Source organism: Eschrichtius robustus, chromosome 13, assembly GCF_028021215.1.
Source record: "Eschrichtius robustus isolate mEscRob2 chromosome 13, mEscRob2.pri, whole genome shotgun sequence".
Classification (NCBI taxonomy): Eukaryota; Metazoa; Chordata; class Mammalia; order Artiodactyla; family Eschrichtiidae; genus Eschrichtius; species Eschrichtius robustus.
In genome coordinates, this window is record NC_090836.1 from 47572499 (window position 1) to 47595791 (window position 23293).

Sequence of the window (23293 nt, forward strand, 5' to 3'; positions counted from 1 at the left end):
CACGGAAGGCACACAGCTCGTCTTTGGTAGCTGGTAGCGTGAAAAAGGGATGCTCAGAGGGGTAGGGGTGAATGAGCACAGTGGGGACCAAAAGAGAGAAGGGTTGGCTCTGTGAGGTCCCCAGTGCCCAGGCCTCCAGACCTAGCGTCTGTGGGATCCCCCGTGGAGGCGGGGGTTACTGGAAGGCACAGACCTCCTCAAGGGATGTTGGTTTCTCATCCCTGGCCGATGGTTACCATGGAAGAATGCAGACCCAAGATTGCCCTGACTTCAAGAGAAGCCAGAAATGCAGATTTATATGTGAAATCTACCCGTTTTAAAGCACTGGTATATTAGTTTCCTAGAGCTGCTGTAACAAAGTACCACAAACTAAGTAGCTTAAACAACAGAAATTTATTGTCTCACAGTTCTGGAGGCTAGAAGTCCAAGACCAAAATGTTGGCAGGGTTGGTTCCTTCTAAGGGTTATGGGGGAGAATCTATTCCAGGCTTCTTTCCTAGCTTCTGGCGTTTGATGACAATCTTTGGCGTTCCTTGGCTTGTACATGCTTTACCCAGATCCCTGCCTTCATCTTTCCTGGCGTTCTCGCTGTGTGCGTGTCTGTCTCTGTGTCCAGGTTTCCTCTTTTTATAAGGACGCAGTCATATTGGATTAGGGCCCACCCTAATGACCTCATCTTAAGTTGATCATCTGGAAAGGAAGACCTATTTCCAAATAAGGTCATGTTCATAGGTACTATGAGTTAGGACCTCAGCCTCTTTTTAGGGAGAGCAAATCAACCCATACAACTGGCAATTGATTTGAAAAGTTTTAAAAACATGGCAGACCAAAATCTCTCTGTAGGCCTCATCTGGCCCCTGGACCACCAGCTTACAACCTCTGCCTTGTAGAATTAAGGTGCGCATAGTGGGGACAGTACTGAAAGCACTGAGTACCCACTGCAGGCCCAGGACTAAGAGGGAGGATGGGGAGGGTCACCCGAGGCCCGGGAAACAGTCACTGAGCCTCGAGGGCCATCTCTGAGAAGGGTCGGGTGAGTGGGACAGGTAATAGTGCCTTGGGATTCTGAGAAGAGGACCCCTGGAGGCCCGTGATGTGGTGAGGTGGGAAGAGCTCTCTGCCCCTCACAAGCTGGGCGAACTTGGACAAGTTGCTTCCTCTGAGCCTTGACTTCCTCCTCTGTGAAGTGAGAGGAGATGTGCGGGGACCTGGCCCGTGGGAGCAGGGATGTCATGATTGGTAGCAGTTGTTAACTATGGTTGTGAGCTGGAATGGTCTGGGACCATTCCAGAGGAGGTGGGATTTGAACTGGGCCCCGATGAGGGATTAGGCTGTGGGTAAACGGACAAGAGAGGGGGTCTTTTTTTTTTTTAATTTTTATTGGAGTCTAGTTGATTTACAATGTTGTGTTAGTTTCAGGTGTACAGCAAAGTGGATCTGCTATACATATACATATATCCACTCTTTTTTAGATTCTTTTCCCATATAGGCCATTACAGAGTACTGATTAGAGTTCCCTGTACTATATGGTAGGTCCTTATTAGTCATCTATTTTATATATAGTAGTGTGTATGTGTCAATCCCAATCTTCCATTTTATCCTTCCCCCCCTTACCCCTGGTAACTAGAGGAAGGGTCTTTAGATGGAGGGTGGGAGTGGCCTGGAGAACCCAGCAGTAAGACTTAGAAGGTGAAACTGAGTACTCCTGCAGGGGCCAGTGGGGCTGGGTGGGGCCCCTCAGACTAGAGGGGACAGCGGGGAATGAGGCAGTGCCTGGAGGGGGCAGATTACAACAGCAGGTGAAAGCAGGTCAGGCACTGGGGACCTTCGAAGGATCTCAGAGCTGGAAGGCGATAAGGTGTAGGAAATGCTTTCAGAAGGCAATCCTGGAAGGGCATTAGATTGGAAAGAGGTTCAGGGGCCCTGAGGAAGGAAAATCAGCTCGGAGGCTGCTGCTGAAATCCGGGCATGAGATGAGCGCATCGACCGTGTTCATGGTGGGGCAGGCAGGAGGAGCAGGGCATGCGGGGGAGCGGGAGTGTAAGGTGAGGCTTGTGCACAGTCACCTGTGCCTCGGGTGCTGCTTCCACTCCTTCCCCAGACTCCTGAGTCCGATCTCACCGTAGCAGCCAGAGTGATGCTACAGAACATGTCAGATCTCTCCCCCAGCCCTGCCCTCAAGCCTGCACTGGCTCCCTGTACACTTTGAATTCATGCTGAGCCCCGCTCCATGGCCTGCAGGACTCCCCCAACCTATCTGACCTGCATTCCTGCCACTCATCTCCTCCTTCACTCTACTCCAACTGTGCAGCCTTAAATATGCCCTGGGCATTTTTCAGATATGCCTTGCATGGTCCTACCTCAGAGACTTTGCACTAGCTGTTCCCTCTTCCTGGAATGCAACTCCAGTTAATCTCATGGCTCACGTCATTCAGGCCTCTGCTCAAACATCTCCTGCTTAAGGGCCTTTCCTGACTGTCTTGTCTCAAGTAGCATCCCATCCTCCCTGGCCTTGACCTGGCTTTGTCTGCATAGCCTTGATCACTACCTGCAGTTCCATTCTGGATTTTTGTGTCATGTCTTCACTGTTTCTCTTCCCTGCTAGAACTTCAGCTCCATGAGGGTAAGGACTTTGTCTTGTTCATGCTGGCACCTGAAACAGTGCCTGGCACACAGTAGGTGCTCAATAAGTGTTTGTGAAGTGAATGAATGAAACGGAGGCTAGGCTAAGGTGGGGGCATTTGAGCTCTGGCTTAGCAAATTGCTTATCCAACCAAGCTCTCGTGTGTAAAATAGGGAGATTAGACAAGATGATTTCTGAGTCCTGGAAGGTGTAATAGCCCTGACTCTGAGTTAGCGCTTTCGAGGAGTGTCAGCAGGACTCAGAGAACTCTCCATCCCTGCCTCAGCTCATAGCCCCAGGCTGGGTATAGCGGGAGGAGGTTGAGAAGGTAGAGAGGGGAACAGCTGACCTGGAGCCCTTAACCGCCCCATGCCCTCCACCTGTCCCCCTGCAGCCACAAGGCCTCCTGGCGGCTGCCACAATGATGAGTTCCAGTGCCGGCTGGATGGTCTGTGCATCCCCCTGCGGTGGCGCTGCGATGGGGACACTGACTGCATGGACTCCAGTGACGAGAAGAGCTGTGAGGGAGTGACCCACGTCTGTGACCCCAATGTCAAGTTTGGCTGCAAAGACTCCGGTAAAAAGGACTGAAGGGAAACAACATGGACAGGAGGAGGCCCTGTTGAGAGCAGAGCAGTGGCAAGGGAGACAGCACCGTACTGTGAGGAGTGGGGTGGGGACGTTGTGAGGCAAAAGGCTGCACAGAAAAAGCTTGTGCCTGTTGCATGGGGGAAGGTATGAAGGGGCCAGGGCCTGCACTAAGGGCCCTGGGAACCAAAACCCTCACCGGTGTTGAGCTTCAACACCTCCTACAGATTCCTGCTTTCTTTGTTGCCCATGTGAATTTGACAGAAAAAGCCTCAAGGTTCCTAGTGGACCCCAAAGCCTTGTAGTCATGACCCTGTTAGAGAAGCCCACTGGGTCTGGGAAGAAGGGCACAGAGAGCCCTGCTGCCCAGGCCTGGCCCCTGATGCTCTACCCATCCCCCAGCTCGGTGCATCAGCAAAGCATGGGTGTGTGACGGCGACAGCGACTGTGAGGATAACTCGGATGAGGAGAACTGTGAGTCCCTGGCCTGCAGGCCACCCTCACACCCCTGTGCCAACAACACCTCGGTCTGCCTGCCGCCTGACAAGCTGTGTGATGGCAGCGATGACTGTGGAGATGGCTCGGATGAGGGAGAGCTCTGCGGTGAGGCCTGGGCCTAGGAGAGGCCCCAGCAGAGGAGTGGGCAGCGGGGCTGGATAAGGAGTCTGGGCCAGGCCAGGGCAGTGGAACAGGACAAGCTCTGTGGGGAGAGGTCTCAGACTGGAAAAGGGCAGCTCTGGCAGCTGGGCAAGTAGTACCCAGAGCAATTAACAAAAACCCGTGTCGATTTAGGACTCACTTTGCCAAGAGGCTGTGCTAAACGTCACACTGTTATAGCATTTAATCCATAAAGGAGCCCTGTGAGGCAGATATGATCCTCACCCCCATCTTACAGATGAGAAAACTGAGGCTCAGAGAGGTTAAATAACTGGCCCAAGGTCACACCGCTCGTGAAGTGCTGTGGTGCAGTGCAGCCCCACCCTGCAGGCACAGCCCACTCAGCCACACTCGTGCTGCAGAGCAGTGCAGAGCAGGCTTTCAAGATGAGGGCACCAGGGTTGATGTGGTCAGGGCAGTCTCCCATCCTGCCGAGTGAGTGAGAAGGTCAGGGGAGGAGGGTGTGCATTCAAGATCAGAAGAATGGGGGTCAGGGAGGGCCACATGGTGTGACTTGGGGATGAGGAGCAGAGCAGAGCAGAGCAGCCTTATCTCCTCTGAGCCAAGCAGAGTCAGGTTCTCGGAGGAGAGGAGTGGGAGATAAGGACTGGCCCTGAGAACTGCTGATGGGTCATCTTTCAGGGCTGGCAGGTCCCAGCGTGTGTCAGAGGACCCAGAGCAGCACATTCCCTACCACAACCCCCCCAAAATCACACCTACATCAGGAGAGAGAGAGGAAAGGGGACCCTCCCAGAGAGAGTCGAAAGGCTGGGGCCCCCACGGTGGGCTCAAGAAGGGGCAGGGAAATAGAGACCAGAGAGAGATGCAGCCATGATGGAGGGGTGCTCCTCGGGGGAAGGAGAGGGTTGGTCCTACGTGGTGGGTGCCGGGGTCCCAACCCTGGTCCTGAGGGAGCCTGGGAAGCAGTGGGACAGAGGAATGGAAAGAAGGACGCCACAGGCAGGGTGCCAGGGTGCCATCTCGGCTACTGGGGACTTGGGGCCCAGCCAGGCCACGGTCCTGCCTCCTTCCAGATCCTGACCCTGATCCTTTGCTCCCCACCCCCCAGACCAGTGCTCTCTGAATAACGGTGGCTGCAGTCACAACTGCTCGGTGGCACCTGGCGAAGGCATTGTGTGCTCGTGCCCTCTGGGCATGGAGCTGGGGCCTGACAACCACACCTGCCAGATCCAAAGCTACTGCGCCAAGCACCTCAAGTGCAGCCAGAAGTGCGACCAGAACAAGTTCAGTGTGAAGTGCTCCTGCTATGAGGGCTGGGTGCTGGAGCCGGACGGCGAGAGCTGCCGCAGCCTGGGTGAGACATGGGTCGGGGTGGCTGGGCAGCTGGGCAGGCCAGGCAGGCCCCTGAGCTGCAGTAGGCTGGACTTGGGCGGCCGAATGCCAGAGGCTGAGGTTTCCATCCAGGCCCGGTGCCAGGGCCCATGGAGACCCTCCCTGCCTGCCCCTGGACAGGGTGGCTCGGAGGCAACAGGCCCCTTGTGACCCCATCACACCCCTCCCCAGACCCCTTCAAGCCGTTTATCATCTTCTCCAACCGCCATGAGATCCGGCGCATCGACCTTCACAAAGGGGACTACAGCGTCCTGGTGCCTGGCCTGCGCAACACCATCGCCCTGGACTTCCACCTCAGCCAGAGCGCCCTCTACTGGACCGACGTGGTGGAGGACAAGATCTACCGCGGGAAGCTGCTGGACAACGGAGGTGACCACCGCCTGCCCAGGACCGACGCGGGGCCCAGTGCACCCAGACCGGGCCCTTGGGCGCTCAGAACCATGGGACCAGATGCAGGCTGCCGGGAGCAGAGGCCCTTAGCTCCCCTGTCCCCCACACTCTTGTTAATTGGGTTAGATTTTGCTGTGGGTCTCAGTGCCTGACGCCCCATAATTATTGTCAGCAGAGCTGCCAGACTGATAATTAACAAAATGATCGGCCTTTCTTTGGAACGGCCAGAATTGCAGGCTTGCAAGAAAAAAGGCATTTAGGGGTGGGGTACCTGAACCCTGCCTTCTGTCCCAAGGCGGCCTGACCCATCACAGATTTCCTTCACTAATAATACACATTCCTGGGACTTCCCTGGCGGTCCAGTTGTTAAGACTCCGTGCTTCCACTGCAGGGGGGCACGGGTTCGATCCCTGGTCGGGGAACTAAGATCCCGCATGCCCCTCGGCGCGGCCAAACACAAAAAACAAAAAAACCCACATTCCTGAGCCCCTGCCACACACACCGGGCCCAGGGGAGACAGCAGGGAGCAAACAGGTCAAAATGTCTGCCCTCATGGAGCTTACACACACGTGGGAACATCAGATATAAACACAGCAAATGAGTACAACACGGACTGTGACGGAGCAGGTAGCACTGTGGATAAAGAGAAAGGAGGCAAGGTGGGTAGGGAGAATGGGAGTGGCATTTGAATAGGATGGTCAAGGAGGGCCCCCTGAGAAGCTGACGTCTGAGCAAAGACTTAAAAGAAGCACATTTTACTAGAGGAGTTGGTATTTTTTGTAATAGAGAAAACCTGGAACCATCTCAAATATCCATCAACAAGGGGATGGCTAAGTAGACTATGAAAATGTTCACACTATGTAATGGTTTCTAAATTAATGACATATATATACATATATATGTACACACACATATATATATATGTATATAAAACCATCGAAAAACCTCTAGGACTGTCTGTGGAGTGACTTCTAGAAAGTTCTGTCTGCCTCATATTGGGTCTAGGTCTGTTCCCCAAAGCCCTCACCCTCTGCTCTGACCTCCTACCAGGGGTTAGCCCTTCAGAGAGTTGCAGGCAGAAGATAGCTGCCACTTCCCCTTCTCCAGTGTTCTAGAAGCCAGGCTTCTACTTGACCTCCTGAGGCAGGGGGCCTGGGTGAGGAGACCGGGGGCTCTGGGAACCCCAGTCAAATCTGGAGCACACCAGAGGTGTTTGCAGAGGTGTCAGGGTTGAGGGCAGGCCATCCAGGTTTCCTAGGATATCGTGAATTCACCCCGCCCCAGGTGATTCTAACCTCCTGCAACCTCTCTTCTCCAGCCCTGACCAGTTTCGAGGTGGTGATTCAGTATGGCCTAGCCACACCCGAGGGCCTGGCTGTAGACTGGATTGCAGGCAACATCTACTGGGTGGAGAGTAACCTGGACCAGATTGAGGTGGCCAAGCTGGATGGGACCCTTCGGACCACGCTGCTGGCCGGTGACATTGAGCACCCAAGGGCGATTGCACTGGATCCCCGGGATGGGTGAGGACCCCGCCCAGCCCTATTCTGGCCTCGTGACCCCCCTGAAGCCTCGTTCAGCTGAGCCGGGCTAGGCATAGCTGCCTCCTCAATGCTATTCGCTCCCTCCGGCCTTCACCAAGGATCCTAGCACAGCCCCTTCCCCGGGCCTCGACCTTGGCCATCCTGACCCCCTCCCCGCTCCCCAGGATCTTGTTTTGGACGGACTGGGATGCCAGCCTGCCCCGCATCGAGGCAGCCTCCATGAGTGGGGCTGGGCGCCGCACCATCCACCGGGAGACGGGCTCTGGGGGCTGGCCCAACGGGCTCACCGTGGACTACCTGGAGAAGCGCATCCTCTGGATCGACGCCAGGTTGGCACCCGGCACCTCACCCAGGAGGCCTCCATCCTCCCCTCCTCCTTAGGGACAGGGTGGAGCCAAGGGTCCCAGGACCTGGCAGCCATGAGGGTGGTGAGAAGGCCCGGGGAAGCTGGAGCCAGAGCCACACGGCCAAGGGCCCAGGAAGAGGACTGAGTAAGGGGAGAGTCTGGGCTGGGGAAGAGGTGCAGATGGAAGAGGGTAGAGGCAGGGCTGCCCCCAGCACAGGGGTGCCCGCCGAGGGCCGAAGTGCAACGCCATCCTCACTCACACATCTGTGTGCTCTCCTAGGGGCTCTGTCTGCCCAGGGAGAGGGGAGACTTTTTCTAGGTGGTGTCCCCAAAGGGGGTGCCTTTTTCTAGTCTTCACCACAGCCCTGTGTGCTAACAGCAGCCCTGGGGAGAAGCAAGCTGAAAGACCTGGGTCAGGGGAATTGGGGTCAGAGCTGGGATCCCAGACCTCGAGCCACGTGGTTCCTTCTCCACAGGGTGCCGTGGGCTGGGGCATGGAGGGTGGGAGCCCCAGGCCACGTGCCCCGAGGTCTGAGGTCCCCACCGGCTCCTCACTCTGCCCCGACCACGCTCTCAGGTCAGACGCCATTTACTCAGCCCGTTACGACGGCTCCGGTCACATGGAGGTGCTTCGGGGACACGAGTTCCTGTCGCACCCGTTTGCAGTGACACTATACGGTGGCGAGGTGTACTGGACGGACTGGCGGACAAACACGCTGGCCAAGGCCAACAAGTGGACCGGCCACAATGTCACCGTGGTACAGAGGACCAATACCCAGCCCTTCGACCTGCAGGTGTATCACCCCTCCCGGCAGCCCATGGGTAAGGGACCAGAAAGGAGCCAGCAGCCTCTGTAGAAGCTTCCAAGAGAGGAGGGGTCTGTGCTGGGGCGGCGGGGGTGAGCCAGCCTGCTGACAGAGGCGGGTCTGGCAGCAGCAATGCTGGGACAGGAAGGGGAGTGGAGAGGGTGTAGGCCAGGTGAGCAGGGCCAGTAGGGTCACTGGATGCTCTTGCTTTCCCCTGCCCTCCCAGCTCCCAACCCCTGTGAGGCCAATGGGGGCCGGGGCCCCTGCTCCCACCTGTGCCTCATCAACTACAACCGGACTGTTTCCTGCGCCTGCCCGCACCTCATGAAGCTCCACAAGGACAACACCACCTGCTATGGTAGGAGGCCGCCCCTCCAGAGCCGGGGTAAACCAAGGCTGAAGGGGAAAGGGTCAGGCACCCAATCTCCAGGTTCTAAGTCAAGGTAGGCAGTCTCAGCTGGGAGGAGCCTGAATGGAGAGGCTCCAGAGACAACTGATGTAGGAAGAGGGTGGCACTCCGGCAGGAAGGTTATGCCCAACAGGGTCTCCCTGATAGCCAAGGGCCAGCAGCAAACAGAAGGAACCAGGAGAATCCGGGGGGGTGGGAAGCGTGGAGGCAGGGGGCCGCCCTCAGTGACCCGCCCCTTGCCCACAGAGTTTAAGAAGTTCCTGCTGTACGCACGTCAGATGGAGATCCGGGGCGTGGACCTGGACGCCCCCTACTACAACTACATCATCTCCTTCACGGTGCCTGATATCGACAACGTCACGGTGCTGGACTACGACGCCCGAGAGCAGCGCGTTTACTGGTCCGACGTGCGGACCCAGGCCATCAAGCGGGCCTTCATCAACGGCACAGGCGTGGAGACGGTTGTCTCTGCAGGTTCTGTCCTGGCCCTGGAACCCCTACTGGGCATGGGTACCCCCGCAACCCCGCCCTTGCTCCCAACCCTGGTCCCAGCCCCACTCCCTGGTCCCCTTGGTCCTGATGTTCCTTCTCCAAATTCTTTTCCCTCTCTGTGCTCCAGTCCTGGTTTCATGATCCCTGTTCCCCCAGAAACCAGGCTGGCCCCTCCCCTCGAGCTTCCTGACCTGTGTCCTGAAAACACCCAATCACAACTCCCCACTGTGTCCCCAGACTTGCCAAATGCCCATGGGCTGGCTGTCGACTGGGTGTCCCGAAACCTGTTCTGGACAAGCTACGACACCAACAAGAAGCAGATCAACGTGGCCCGGCTGGACGGCTCCTTCAAGAATGCGGTGGTGCAGGGCTTGGAGCAGCCGCACGGCCTGGTTGTCCACCCGCTGCGTGGGTAGGTCCAGGGCCCAGGGTTGGGGAGCATGGGGTGTGGGGTGGGGGAAGAAGAGGACCCTGACTCTCCCCTCCTGGCACCCCCAGGAAGCTCTACTGGACAGACGGTGACAACATCAGCATGGCCAACATGGACGGCAGCAACCGCACCCTGCTCTTCAGTGGCCAGAGGGGCCCTGTGGGTACGAGCTTACCCTGCTGCCCTGCAGCCCTTCCTCCCCTAATTCCTCCACCAGGAGATGCTCTCAGGGTTCTCCCCAGTTGTCCCTCCATCTCCCCAAACTCCTGGCTTAGTACTTGTTCTCACCACCCTCCTCCCAAAACCACACACATACTCTGTACCTATCCCCAGACGTGAGGGGCCCAGCTGGGGCAGGCTCCTGGATCCCGGCCCTGGTGCCGTGCTCTCTGGCAGTGACACCCCCCCTCTTCCAGGCCTGGCTATCGACTTCCCTGAAAGCAAACTCTACTGGATCAGCTCCAAGAACCATACCATCAACCGCTGCAACCTGGACGGGAGTGGGCTAGAGGTCATCGACGCCATGCGGAACCAGCTGGGCAAGGCCACCGCCCTGGCCATCATGGGTGAGGGCCACTGGGTGGGAGCAGGGACCAGAGCAGAGCAGGTGGGCCGGACTGGCCAGGAGACAGGGCTGGCCTGGGGGCGGGGCCTTCCCCAGAGTCTCATCCCCTCCTGCCACCACAGGGGACAAGCTGTGGTGGGCGGATCAGGTGTCAGAGAAGATGGGCACGTGCAACAAGGCTGACGGCTCGGGGTCCGTGGTCCTGCGGAACAGCACCACCCTGGTGATGCACATGAAGGTCTACGATGAGAGCATCCAGCTGGGTGAGGTGGGGGGCAAGGGGCAGGGGCAGTGGGATGGGGGGTCACAGAGGTTGGGGCTGTGGCTAGGAGGGGCTGCAGGAACCCCCGGGCAAGCAAGCGAATGGAGATGAAAATGGGTTAGGCTCTGCTCACCACCCAACGGGGCTCCTCTTTCACAAGGGCCAGGGGCCCTGCAGGACAGATGACCTGAGAGCTGGGTTGGGTGGTGACCCCCACAAGGTCCAGGGGCCCTGCAGGACAGAAGACCTGAGAGCTGGGTTGGGTGGTGACCCCCACAAGGTCCAGGGTAAAGGGGTGTGAGCCTGACACCGCGGTCCCGAGGAGAGCCACTAACCCTTTCTCTCTGCCTCCCACCTGACCCCAGACCACGAGGGCACCAACCCCTGCAGTGTCAACAACGGCGACTGCTCCCAGCTCTGCCTGCCCACTTCGGAGTCCACCCGCTCCTGCATGTGCACAGCTGGCTACAGCCTCCGGAGTGGCCAGCAGGCCTGCGAGGGTCAGTGCCCCTGCCTCTGCTCCCCGCCTTGACCCTGGTCCCCAACCCAACCCGACCCTTCCTACTCTACCGCCCACCTTCCTCTTCTCACCTTGGGGACAAGACCGAGTTCATCGTGTATTAAGTGTTCTCTGGGTTAGATGCTTAGTCAGCGCCCACTGTACTGCTTGCCGTGGAGGAAGCCAGGGGGCAGAGGTCCCTGTCCCTGTGCTCTGCAGCCTTAACCAGAAGGGGGGGCCAACATGAAGTGGCTCTGACTTCAGTAGGATTTTGGAGAAATAGACGTTGGAGGGGGCGCCAGGGCCACTTCATGCAAGAGGTGTGTTGGCTGGGTTTTATAGGGCACGTAGGATTTGAGTGTGTGGTTTGAAGAAGGGACGATGTGCAAGGCAAGGGGTCCAGAGCAATAGGAGGGTGTGTGCAGGGCCCTGAGGTGCCAACCCGCGTGGCGCAGGGTGTGGGGAGCCATGGGTGAGGCTGTGGTGTAGGCGGGGCTCCACGGGTTCTCAGCCAGGAGCACCTGGAAGGTGGTGTTTGGGGCAGATTAACCTGGCGGCAGAGAGCCGGCTGAGTGGGGGAGGGAGAAACCAAGGCAGTCAGACCAGTCAGGGGGCTGTTGGCCTGGGCTGGGGCTTAGCAGCTGGATTGAAGAGAAGGGGTGAAACTCAGAGACATTTCACAAGAACTTGCTGACTGATTTACAAGCCTGCCCCAGGACAGCATTTCCGGAAGTGCACTCCTGGGAACCTCCCTCTTTGATGTGATAGATGTTATAGAAAGAAACACTGGGTTGAACGAAGTTTAAGTGTTTTTCTGCTGCACAGTTTCTCAGAGCCTTGAATATGCTCATCTGCACAGAATTTTTCACGGGACGACTCTAGTGTTTGGGGTCTCCCCAAACTCACTCGACCATGAGTCCTTTTTTTCAGGGAGCCTGAGCAACCAGGACCCATTAGGGGATTCATTTGAGGACAGGCTGTGTGAGGGGATAAAGGCAAGGGAGGATTCTAGGGTGCATGGAGAGTGGCGCCTGGTAAGAAATGGGAAACTGGGAAGGAGACTGGCTCCGGAGCGAGGTGTCAGAGACAGGGGTGTGACACAGACCAGACGGATGAGGACAAAGAGGAAATTAAGGTGGAAACCTAGAGTTGGGACTCACCCAGTCCTATTGTCTTGTGTAAACCTCCCCAGATTCTCCCTAACGCCTTTGGGGGTGCAGGGTTGTGTGGAGTGAAGAGGGACTGGAGGGCAGAGCGCGGAGAGAAAGTCAGGTCTCTGCTGCCCTCTAGTGGGCACTAAAGGTCTCACAGGTGGTTCCCCAGAGCTGCATGCTCCCTTGCTCTCTCCCAGCCAGGTGACCTCCCTGCCCAGGCCCCAGGCTAGAGTATGTGTGTTGAGGGGGGAGGTGTGATGGCTGGGAGAAGGTATCAAAAGGGTTTGAGGGTGACAGAAGCCAAGCTTAAGGGGTGTCAGCAAAGCCCATGCCCAAAGTGTCCTTGTGTTGCAGGTGTGGGCTCCTTTCTCCTGTACTCTGTGCATGAGGGAATCCGGGGAATCCCCCTGGATCCCAATGACAAGTCAGACGCCCTGGTCCCAGTGTCGGGGACCTCCCTGGCTGTCGGCATCGACTTCCATGCTGGTGAGCCATTCGGTGGCAGGAGAGGGTGGGACATGACCTTCCCTTTGGGGTGGTGTGCTCTGGGGCTCCAGGGAGAGGCTGCCTGACCACAGCTGGAAGGGGCAACACTTACCACAGCTGCCCCTGCCCCGCTATCTCAGCTTCCAAGTCCTTGGTCCCCCCAGCTCTCAGTCAGCTCTATCCTTACCCCCTTGTGATTCTGACCTCCCACCTTCCCCCTACCTTGTTGAGCGTCCCCATGTTGGCTCCTCCACCTCCAGAAAATGACACCATTTACTGGGTGGACATGGGCCTAAGTACCATCAGCCGGGCTAAGCGAGACCAGACGTGGCGTGAGGATGTGGTGACCAATGGCATTGGCCGTGTGGAGGGCATCGCAGTGGACTGGATCGCAGGTGAGATGCGGAAGGGCTGAGGGGCTGCAGGTGAGGCAGAGGACTGGGGAAGTGGGATCTCGGAAGGAAGGGTCTGAGAAGAAGGGGTGGGCAGGAACAGATGGGGAGAAACAGGGGTATCAGGGGGCTGGAGGGGACCAGGTACCTGCATCCCCACCCGACCCCTGAGCCCCCCCTTACTCCCTCCTCAGGCAACATCTACTGGACAGACCAGGGCTTTGACGTCATCGAGGTCGCCCGGCTCAATGGCTCTTTCCGCTACGTGGTCATCTCGCAGGGTCTGGACAAGCCCCGGGCGATCACTGTCCACCCGGAGAAGGGGTGAGGCGCTGGACAGGCTGACCACTCCTGGCTCTGGTCTGGCCCGGTCACTCTGGCCACAGGCCCCCTCTCCTCCATGTTCTGGGGACTGACCCCCCTCTTCCGCCTCCACCCCAGGTACTTGTTCTGGACTGAGTGGGGCCAGTATCCGCGTATCGAGCGGTCTCGCCTGGACGGCACTGAGCGAGTGGTGCTGGTTAACGTCAGCATCAGCTGGCCCAACGGCATTTCAGTGGACTATCAGGTTTGGATGCAGGCTTGGCCCTGGGGCCGATGGGATGGACCCCGTACTCTGGGGGGCAGCTTCCCTTACCCTGTGCCCTGCTCCCCGTTGAGTCTCGTGTGATGAGCCCATTGGTGGGTAGATACGGACCCAAGGAGTCATGGGGTCCTCTGGCCCAGCGCCCCACCCAGAGTAGGATCCCACCACCCCAGAAATGGCGGAGGGGGTCCCTCAGAAGCGGGCACTGGAAGAATGCCGAGAGGTCGGTAGATCAGCAGGTCAGGGAGCGGGAGGATGTGGAGGAAGGAGGGGAAAGACGAGAGAGGCAGGAGTGAGTGGGCCCTGGGGACTGGCAGTGAAGCGGGTGCCTCCGGCCCACAGGATGGGAAGCTATACTGGTGCGACGCCCGGACCGACAAGATCGAGCGGATCGACCTGGAGACGGGCGAGGACCGCGAGGTGGTTCTATCCAGCAACAACATGGACATGTTCTCGGTGTCCGTGTTTGAGGAGTTCATCTACTGGAGTGACAGGTGGGCCACTGTCCTGGCCTTCCCCTGGGCCGTCCGTTCCCTCCCCCCGGCCCCGGATGACGTCCTGCTCGTGGCCCTTCCCTTCCCCCAGGACTCACGCCAACGGCTCCATCAAGCGCGGGAGCAAGGACAATGCCACAGACTCCGTGCCCCTGCGAACGGGCATCGGCGTCCAGCTCAAAGACATCAAAGTCTTCAACCGGGACCGACAGAAAGGTGAGGCTGGGGCTCCAGGCTGGGCAGGAGAGGCCGGAGGGCCCCACCTGAGAGCCCAGAGTGAGAAGGGCTGGGAGAGGAGTTAGACCCACAGGGCACCCTCTAGGGTCCCACGAGGCTGAGGAGTTGAGCTCAGGGGCCTGGAGGGTTGTCTGAACTGGGGATACTGAGGCAGAGCCGGGCGCCAACCAGAGTTTCCACCTCTGCTGAGATGACAGAGGCACCAAGGTGGCCCTGCTCTCTGTAACCTCTGCCTTCCCCGTTTCCCCCCACCCCCAGGCACCAATGTGTGTGCGGTGGCCAACGGCGGGTGCCAGCAGCTGTGCCTGTACCGGGGGGGCGGGCAGCGGGCCTGCGCCTGCGCCCACGGGATGCTGGCTGAAGATGGGGCGTCGTGCCGCGAGTACGCGGGCTACCTGCTCTACTCGGAGCGCACCATCCTCAAGAGCATCCACCTGTCGGATGAGCGCAACCTCAACGCGCCGGTGCAGCCCTTCGAGGACCCTGAGCACATGAAGAATGTCATCGCTCTGGCCTTCGACTACCGAGCAGGCACCTCCCCGGGCACCCCCAACCGCATCTTCTTCAGCGACATCCACTTTGGGAACATCCAGCAGATCAATGACGATGGCTCGGGCAGGACCACCATTGTGGAGAGTGAGCCCAGACTTCCGTTCTTCCCAGGAAGTGGAGGGGGAGTGCAGAGAGGGTCAGCACAGACTCAGGGTAGAGAAGCCGCAGACACCAGCCAGCCCACCCCTGCCCCGGATCGGAATCCCACCTGCCTCGGTGTCCCTGACATACGGCCAGTGAATCACACTGCACCCATTGTAGTTACTTGAAAGTCTCTCCTCAGTTGGAGTCAGAGTTGGCCCCCTCTGGTCATAGTTCTGCCCCCAGGCTACACAGAATAAGCTGAAGCTCTCCTCTGTGTGTCCACTGCTCACAGAACAGGCTACAGAGGTGGGGTGGGTTCAACCCCAGACACAGGATTTTAGTCACTTGGGCAAGTTTTCTGTGCTCTCTCAGCCTCAGATTGCTCACCAGTGCACAGAGACAGGATGACCTGAGACGACAGGTGGGAGAGCTTAGCTCGGTGCAGGGCACATTGTGTGAGCTCCATGAAGGGTGGGGGTGGTTAGAGCTGTCATCCTAGGACAGCCTTTCAGCTCTTTGAAAACTGCTATTTTATTGCACTAGTTTTCTCTTCTCCGGGCTGGATGCTCCTAGGTCCTTTGACTCATTCATTTGTTCACACATTCATCACTCCTGTCCGTAAAGACCTGCCAGGCGCGGAACTAGGAGCCGGGTATACAGTGGTGATAAAAACAGACCTGTCTTTCAACCTCCTTGGCCCTTTTCTGCCTCATAGAATCCAGTCCCCACATCTGTCTAAAAATGTAGTGTCCAAAGCTAAACTCGATACTCTGTAATCGTAGCTTGATCAGGAGAGGCTGGCAGAAGTGTCCCCTCTCTCCGGGCCATTGTTCGGGCTACAATACTTCTGTTAATGCGGCCTTCTGGCAACCACATCGCCAGACAGCTTGAAGTCACTGAAACCCCTGAGTCTTTTTTCTCTTAACCTAAGTTCTGCTACATCTCTTTCATCATGCACTTAGTTCTTAACCTGAGCCTAAGATGTCTACCAGACAATCCAGTTCAGGGTCTTTTTAAGTAGGAAGCTCCCCAGTACAGCCCACGTGGGAACTGATTTACTGAAATCCAGTTTGCGCCCAACTTGGTAGAACTCTAGCTCCAGGAAGTGTGACCACAGCATAAAGCCAAATCTATCCAGCCATGGGAAGACACAGAAAGAAGGGTTAGGGGGATGGACCATGGATCATTTGGGTGGGAAATAGGGGGTTGAAGAAAGGGCTGGGGGCACTGAGGGCCACACCCATACATGCTCCCCAGCTCCCACACTTCCCGTCCAGCCCCACATATGCCAAGGGAGAGGGTGCCCCAGGCCATCCCCTTAGCGTGGGGATGCCCAGGCTGCCCCTTCGCTCTGCTCTCTGGCCGTGTCCTGACCCATCGCTGCTCCTGTCTCCTCGCAGATGTGGGCTCCGTGGAAGGCCTGGCCTATCACCGTGGCTGGGATACTCTCTACTGGACAAGCTACACGACATCCACCATCACCCGCCACACGGTGGACCAGACCCGCCCGGGGGCCTTCGAGCGTGAGACGGTCATCACCATGTCTGGAGACGACCACCCAAGGGCCTTTGTGCTGGATGAGTGCCAGAAGTGAGCTGCGGGCCCAGGGCATGGGGACAGTGGGCCACAGGGTGGCAGGAACTGCCCCCAGGCAGACCAGGAAAGGGGATGCAGGAGCAGGGGAGGCTGGCTCTAACCTGAGCTCAGCCACTTCCCTGCTGTGTGACCTTAGACCAGCTGCGTGACCTCTCTGAGCTTTGGTTTCCTCATCCGTAATATGAGGACAATAACATTTCAGGTGCCTCATCAAGGGGAGGATGAGAGGGCTGTGGAGGACCCTCTGGCTTGGTGATTAATTGATTCATTCATCAGAGAGCCATATTCAAGGCACACAGTAGGTCCTCTGTCTTTCTGGGTCTCCAAGCTTCAAGCAAAGATTGTTCACTGAACACCTGTTGTGTGGAAGCCTTGAGCTGGGCCCATTCAAGCCACCTAGCTGGGGAGAGAAATCACTGGTGGGAAACTGCTGACGGCACAGGGCTGGATGCGATGACCGAGAGGCAGCACGGGGGCAGTGGGTTGGCACAGGGCCTGGAATTGCAAAGGCCAGGGAAGGGCAGCCCGGATGAGAGCTTTGAGCAAGAGCCGGAGGAGGGAGGGCTCCAGGCAGGGAAAGACTGCAAGGGGCCTCAACCACGCCCAGCCCAGTTGAGGTTCTGGGGCTGGGGGTGCGGGGGGTGGTGCCGGGGGGTTGGTGGGGGACAGGCTTGAGGAAGCCCAGGAGGCTGGGCTAAGGTTGCAAAGGGAGAATTTGGGAGGAAACCCCCCGGCATGGTACACACCCCCAGCCTCCACCCACTCTGCTCTCCTGCAGGGGCAGCCCCCGGCCCCATCACGTGGGCCTCTAGTGAGCCCCCAGCCTCACCTTAGGACTGCTGGCCCACATTCTAGCAAAACTTTTTTCCCCTGGATTTAGCAGCGCTTGGAATGTTTTCTCAAAGCTTTACTAGGAAACTAAGGAACAAACAAAACCCAAAAGCAGCTACTTAGAAACAGTGAGTGCACCAAACCTAGATTCCTTACCCTGATGTAACTCACGCCCGGCCCAAAGCCGGCCTGCCTGGCACCGCCAAGCAGCTCGAGGGTCCTTCCTGCCTCAGTCCTGTCCTGCACATACACGGCTCATGACGGAGATCCCGTCTCCCCCACCGTGACCCTCGGTGACTTCACCTGCCTGGGGCTGGCCCCCCCGGGCCCGTCCCTCGTGAGCCTGGAGCCTCCATGGAGGGGCCATGCTCTGGGCCCCCCGGCCTGCCTCTCACGTTTGATTCAGAGCCCACTAATTTCCTTTGCTCTGAGCTCAGGGGATTCAGTCCTTCACTCAGCAAATGGTTTTTGAGAACCAGCAATGTGCTGAGGATCCGATGGGGAGCAGGGTTGTGTCAGCCCTTTGTCGGCATATTTGATTCTTGCCCTCATGAGGCTGCAGGGAACTCCATGAGTGGGTGACGAGGACCTGACCCAGGCTGGAAGTCAGGGAACGTGTTCTCAAGGGGGCAATGCATGAGCCAGGTCTGCAAGACGACAGAGTACACTGAAGCCGGGCAGGGCACAGGAGAAAGAGCTGAACTGTCTGGGAGAGGCCCTCCCTTGGCCAGAAGGAGCGAGCGCTTTGGAGGAACGGGAGGGAGCCAGTGTGGAGGGAGCAGCGGCCTCCCCCAGCCCGGTTAGAAAGTCACCGCAACCCTGGGTGCTGACTGCCTGCCCCTCAGGAAAGCCTCTCCTCCCCACCATTCCCCACGGCCCTTTCCCGGGGAGTGGTTTGACCGAACTTGGAATCCACAGTGACAGCACGGATCGTTCTGCCACGTGTAGCAGTTTATCATGATAGCAGGAAAGCCGCTTCCCAGCACGGAGCGTGCTGTACCTGAGGGTGTGGGTGTCCCTGATGGGAAGGAAGATGACTCTAGCAGCTGCCTTGGGACACCCATTTTCTCTTGTGGAGGCCAGAGGGAGATGCCTCCATCTGCGCCCATCCTGATTCCAAGAACCACCAGAACCCCGCCCCTCCCCCTGATGAGGCCTTTAAAGCCAGAGCCTTATCCTCATGGGCTCAGGAGCAGCCAGCATCTCCCTAATGGGAGGGAAGCATCCTTTTCCTACCTGAGCACAGTGGCAGGATGGAGAGACGGGGGAGGGGGAGTGTTCAAAAGAGTGAGACCTGGAGAGGTTTGAGGAGATAAGTCCCGCAGCTCTGCAAGACAGCTCTGTAGCCAGAACAGCAGAAGGACAAGGGACACAGGGGCCCGGGGGTTGGGAGGCAGAGGGCAGGTCCTGTGAGGGAACTGAAAAGCGGATCCGGCTTTGGTGTAGCTCAATGCTTCTCAAAGTCCAGGGTGCATGAGGGTGACCTGGGGAGCGCTGGGAAGTCTGGTTCCCTGGCCTCACCCTACCCTGACTGCATGTGAATCTCCAGGACAAAGACCCAGGAATCGCCATCCAATGCAGGTGGTCTGAGGACCACACTGTCACACCCACGTAGTGCTTGACCAGCCCGGAGGTCTTCCACACCCATCTCTGGGGCCTCAACACCACCCCCACCCGAGAAGCACGGCATGGCTGGCCGTTCCCACCACCTCCTTCACTGAAAGGAAGCTGAGGCTCAGAGGGGCCAAGAGGGATGTTTAGGTCAGAGCTAGTAAGGGGCAAAGCTGGGGCTCAGATCCCAAATATGCAAAGGCCTTAAATTATGGAGAAGGTGATTCCTGGGAACTTGATGGTAGAATCCATGCATCCCCAGGACCTAGGACACACTAGACACTCAGCGGTTTCCTGGATGCCAGGAGAAGAGAGAAATGAAGGGGAAAATAATCGAAAATCCTCACATAGAACACACAGCTGTCGTTTAATCCTCAAACCACTCTATGGGGCAGGTAGTAGTATTATTCCTATTTCATAGAGTGGGAAGCTGAGGCACACAGGGGTTAAGTAACTTGCTAAGGTTCCTAGCTGGTCAGTGCTGGAGCCAGGATTGGAACCCCAGAGGCTGACTCACTTGGCTACGCTGTCTCAGTAAATGCAGGTGGCCATTTCACAGACACTGAGAAACACTTGTGCACGTGCACATACACACACACACCCCCCCCACACACACACACACATGCAGGCTGTCTGTGTGGCAGCCCTTCCCAGGCACCGGGGCTGTGTTGGCCTTGGTGGCTCTGAGGTTGCCTGTGGTGCAACCTCAGGTGTCTAGTTGACACCCTGGCCGACCCCTGGGTCTGGCTGTCTGCACGCCCGGGCCTGGTCCCTCCACGGCGGACTCCCTGGCTTTGAGTCCTGATCTCCGTGGCCCTCTCTTCCCCCAGCCTGATGTTCTGGACCAATTGGAACGAGCAGCACCCCAGCATCATGCGGGCAGCCCTGTCAGGAGCCAATGTCCTGACTCTCATCGAGAAGGACATCCGCACCCCCAATGGCCTGGCCATCGACCACCGGGCCGAGAAGCTCTACTTCTCCGACGCCACCCTAGACAAGATCGAGCGGTGCGAGTATGACGGCTCCCATCGTTATGTGAGTCTCCGGGGCAGGCGGGACGGGCGGCACGAGGGGGCTGACACTGGGGTACTGCCGGTCAGCCAGGGAGGAGACTGCCCAGGCTGAAAGCAGGAGAAAGCAGGAGAAAGGGAGGCCACCTGGCACGGTGGGAAGAGCCAGGAGGACAGTGAGGAGTCCCAGTCAGGCCCTGACCTTGCCACTTAGCCATCCTCAGCCTTCCAGGCTTGGTTTCTTCAGCAGTTAAATGAGGAAGGTGATCACAGGTCTCTGCAGATCCTGCCCCTTCCGTGACTGTGTCTAAGGAGCCGGGCCCCTGGTCCCTGGAGCCAGCTGCAGGGGGTGGAGGTAGGGGCGAGAGTGATACCTTTGACGGGCTGATGCTGTCTCCGCAGGTGATCCTGAAGTCAGAGCCCGTCCACCCCTTCGGGTTGGCTGTGTATGGGGAGCACATCTTCTGGACCGACTGGGTGCGGCGGGCCGTGCAGCGGGCCAACAAGTACGTGGGCAGTGACATGAAGCTGCTGCGCGTGGACATCCCCCAGCAGCCCATGGGCATCATCGCCGTGGCCAATGATACCAACAGCTGTGAGTGGGGCCGCTGCCACCAGCCTTGCTCTCCTGCCCACCGTGCCAGCATGTACACACACACACACACACACACACACACACACACACACACACAACTGGTCTGATTCACATCTTTGGACACCCCCAGCACAAGCTCTAGCCATTCCTCCCACTCAGAACCACACCTACCCGCCAGAACCTGATCTCACACCCATCCCAGGCGCTGCCTACTCCACCCTCTGTGTGCACGTGCACAGACACGGTCCCACACTGGCTTGACGACCAAGGGTCCCCCACACAGATGTGCAGCTGTGCCGGCCTCTCACACACTCCTCACACGTGCCCTGGGGCGCCCACCACAACACACACGACCTTAGGCTTGACTCTCCCCAGAGTACGGCTCAGAGCCCCAGTCACCCCACCTAAGAGCACACACATCCTCAACCTCAGGCTCACCCAAACGCTCCCACCCGGCCTTCCCACGGCAGCCCCCGCCCCAGCCGTGAGCCACCGTGTCACAGGCGGTGCCAGGAAGCTCGTCGAAGCTGTTGGGGGTGGGGGGGCGTTCTGCGTGTGCACAGCAGAGGACGCGCTTAGCCCACTGTCCTCCATCCCTGCCTCAGGCGAACTCTCCCCTTGTCGCATCAACAACGGGGGCTGCCAGGACCTGTGTCTGCTCACTCACCAAGGCCATGTCAACTGCTCCTGCCGAGGGGGCCGCATCCTCCAGGACGACCTCAGCTGCCAGGGTGAGAGGGGGAGGAGGGAGGAGGGCACTGACGGGGGGCCCTGGGCGTAGACGGGGACCGTCTCCTCCCAGACTCTCCAACAGCCCAGCCCCGCAAAGCCTTTCATCAAGGTGCGACAGGATGGCCTCAGTTCCTGGGGGGAGAGGCGTATGGGCACTCAGAGCCCCAAGGCCCTGCCTCAGGAAGCTCCTCCACCTTCCTCCCCAGCCATGAATTCCTCATGCCGAGCTCAAGATGAGTTCGAGTGTGCCAACGGCGAGTGCATCAACTTCAGCCTGACGTGCGACGGCGTCTCCCACTGCAAGGACAAGTCTGATGAGAAGCCGTCCTACTGCAGTAAGGAGGCTCCTCCAGCCCCAGAGCCCCCGCCCGCGCCCCCAGGCCCCCACCTCCTGAGTCACCAGCCTCAGCCCGCAGCAGGGTGTGGCATGGGAGTGAGAGGAGCAAAAGCCGCCCCGCGCAACCCCGACCCGAGGAGTCTAGCCCCATGCCGGGCCCGTAGCAAAGCCTCAAGTTTGTCAAGGGAGCAAACGCAGGACGTCTCATCAGAGGCAGCCCCTCCCCTGTAGCTGCTGCTGACTGTGGCCTTCTCCCCTCTCCGCAGACACACGCCGCTGCAAGAAGACTTTCCGCCAGTGCAACAATGGGCGCTGTGTATCCAACATGCTGTGGTGCAACGGAGCAGACGACTGTGGGGACGGTTCTGATGAGATTCCCTGCAACAGTGAGTGGGACCCGTGCCGGGCCTCGGACCGCCCCCAACCCTGCCCCACCCTCTCCCTTGCTGATCTTTGGTCCCCAGGCCCCAAGGAGTCTGGTTCAGGGCACTATATGATGGGGCTGGACAGGCATTTTGGGCCGGGAGCTCTGGCCTGGGCCTGCCTGGCACCCCCAGGGAGGACCCCGCCTGATGGCACCGGGTGGGTGCTGTTCTAGAGACGGCCTGTGGTGTGGGCGAATTCCGCTGCCGGGACGGCACCTGCATTGGGAACTCCAGTCGCTGCAACCAGTTTGTGGACTGTGAGGATGCCTCGGACGAGATGAACTGCAGTGAGTGATGCCTCTTTCCTGGGTGCCTCCTCGGGTGCCCTGCCCTCCTGCCCGGGCTCCTCTCTGCCTTCCCTCTGGCCCACGTGGCAGCCTCAGTCCCCTCCCAGTCTGCCCCGGGCCTGGGCTCCCTGAGACTCAGGGAGGGGGCAGGGATTGGAAAGTGTGGGCAAAGCACCACCACCCCCCTCCCCCCTGAACAACACGGTTCAATTTTCTAAAACGCTTGAAGGCGCCGTATGGGCCAACAGCTCTAAGGGAGGGTGTTTGGAGGGAACCTGGTGTCACCCCTCATCCTCGCCTTCGCCAGGCGCCACAGACTGCAGCAGCTACTTCCGCCTGGGGGTGAAGGGCGTGCGCTTCCAGCCCTGTGAGCGGACCTCCCTCTGCTACGCGCCCAGCTGGGTGTGCGATGGCGCGAACGACTGCGGGGACTATAGCGATGAGCGCGACTGCCCAGGTCGGGCCAGTGGGCAGGTGTGTGGTGGGCAGCGGACCCCCGAGGTGGCTGTGCCTTCATGCCTCCCTCGCCCCCAGGTGTGAAGCGCCCCAGATGCCCCCTGAACTACTTCGCCTGCCCCAGTGGGCGCTGCATCCCCATGAGTTGGACGTGTGACAAGGAGGACGACTGTGAACACGGCGAGGATGAGACCCACTGCAGTGAGTGACCGCAAGCACCCGCTCGCCTGAGCTAGGCACCCAGAGGGCCTGTGGGGTTGGGGCTTCGCCTTAGCTGCTGAGACCCTGTCCAGGCCCCGCCTCTTGGTTCCCTCGCAGGAAATGCCCTCCTTTGAGAAGGGCACCCCGGGCTTCACCCCATGCCCCCAACCCAGACCCTCAGGCTCTGAGACGGGGGCCGTCTCTCCAGCCCCTGCTGAGCTCCACACAGAGGGTGCCGTGGGTTTCTCTCCCATCCGTCCTCT

At 58.7% G+C, this 23293-nt stretch overlaps 1 protein-coding gene across 1 annotated transcript in view; it reads left to right on the forward strand.

Moving 5' to 3' along the window:
- The window catches only part of LRP1 (LDL receptor related protein 1), a 79731-nt gene that overhangs the window by 38500 nt on the left and 17938 nt on the right, over nucleotides 1-23293 (forward strand). The window contains exons 21-50 of the mRNA XM_068559841.1: nucleotides 3018-3200; nucleotides 3614-3814; nucleotides 4938-5183; nucleotides 5393-5590; nucleotides 6930-7134; nucleotides 7320-7484; nucleotides 8079-8323; nucleotides 8534-8665; nucleotides 8963-9190; nucleotides 9446-9620; nucleotides 9707-9801; nucleotides 10055-10204; nucleotides 10326-10466; nucleotides 10831-10965; nucleotides 12473-12604; nucleotides 12865-12999; nucleotides 13191-13320; nucleotides 13438-13564; nucleotides 13925-14076; nucleotides 14168-14292; nucleotides 14572-14949; nucleotides 16350-16539; nucleotides 19818-20022; nucleotides 20400-20592; nucleotides 21198-21323; nucleotides 21531-21659; nucleotides 21928-22047; nucleotides 22260-22373; nucleotides 22681-22830; nucleotides 22908-23030. Of these exons, the coding sequence (XP_068415942.1) occupies nucleotides 3018-3200; nucleotides 3614-3814; nucleotides 4938-5183; nucleotides 5393-5590; nucleotides 6930-7134; nucleotides 7320-7484; nucleotides 8079-8323; nucleotides 8534-8665; nucleotides 8963-9190; nucleotides 9446-9620; nucleotides 9707-9801; nucleotides 10055-10204; nucleotides 10326-10466; nucleotides 10831-10965; nucleotides 12473-12604; nucleotides 12865-12999; nucleotides 13191-13320; nucleotides 13438-13564; nucleotides 13925-14076; nucleotides 14168-14292; nucleotides 14572-14949; nucleotides 16350-16539; nucleotides 19818-20022; nucleotides 20400-20592; nucleotides 21198-21323; nucleotides 21531-21659; nucleotides 21928-22047; nucleotides 22260-22373; nucleotides 22681-22830; nucleotides 22908-23030 (5028 nt within the window). The remainder of the gene's footprint in view (nucleotides 1-3017; nucleotides 3201-3613; nucleotides 3815-4937; nucleotides 5184-5392; nucleotides 5591-6929; nucleotides 7135-7319; nucleotides 7485-8078; nucleotides 8324-8533; nucleotides 8666-8962; nucleotides 9191-9445; nucleotides 9621-9706; nucleotides 9802-10054; nucleotides 10205-10325; nucleotides 10467-10830; nucleotides 10966-12472; nucleotides 12605-12864; nucleotides 13000-13190; nucleotides 13321-13437; nucleotides 13565-13924; nucleotides 14077-14167; nucleotides 14293-14571; nucleotides 14950-16349; nucleotides 16540-19817; nucleotides 20023-20399; nucleotides 20593-21197; nucleotides 21324-21530; nucleotides 21660-21927; nucleotides 22048-22259; nucleotides 22374-22680; nucleotides 22831-22907; nucleotides 23031-23293) is intronic.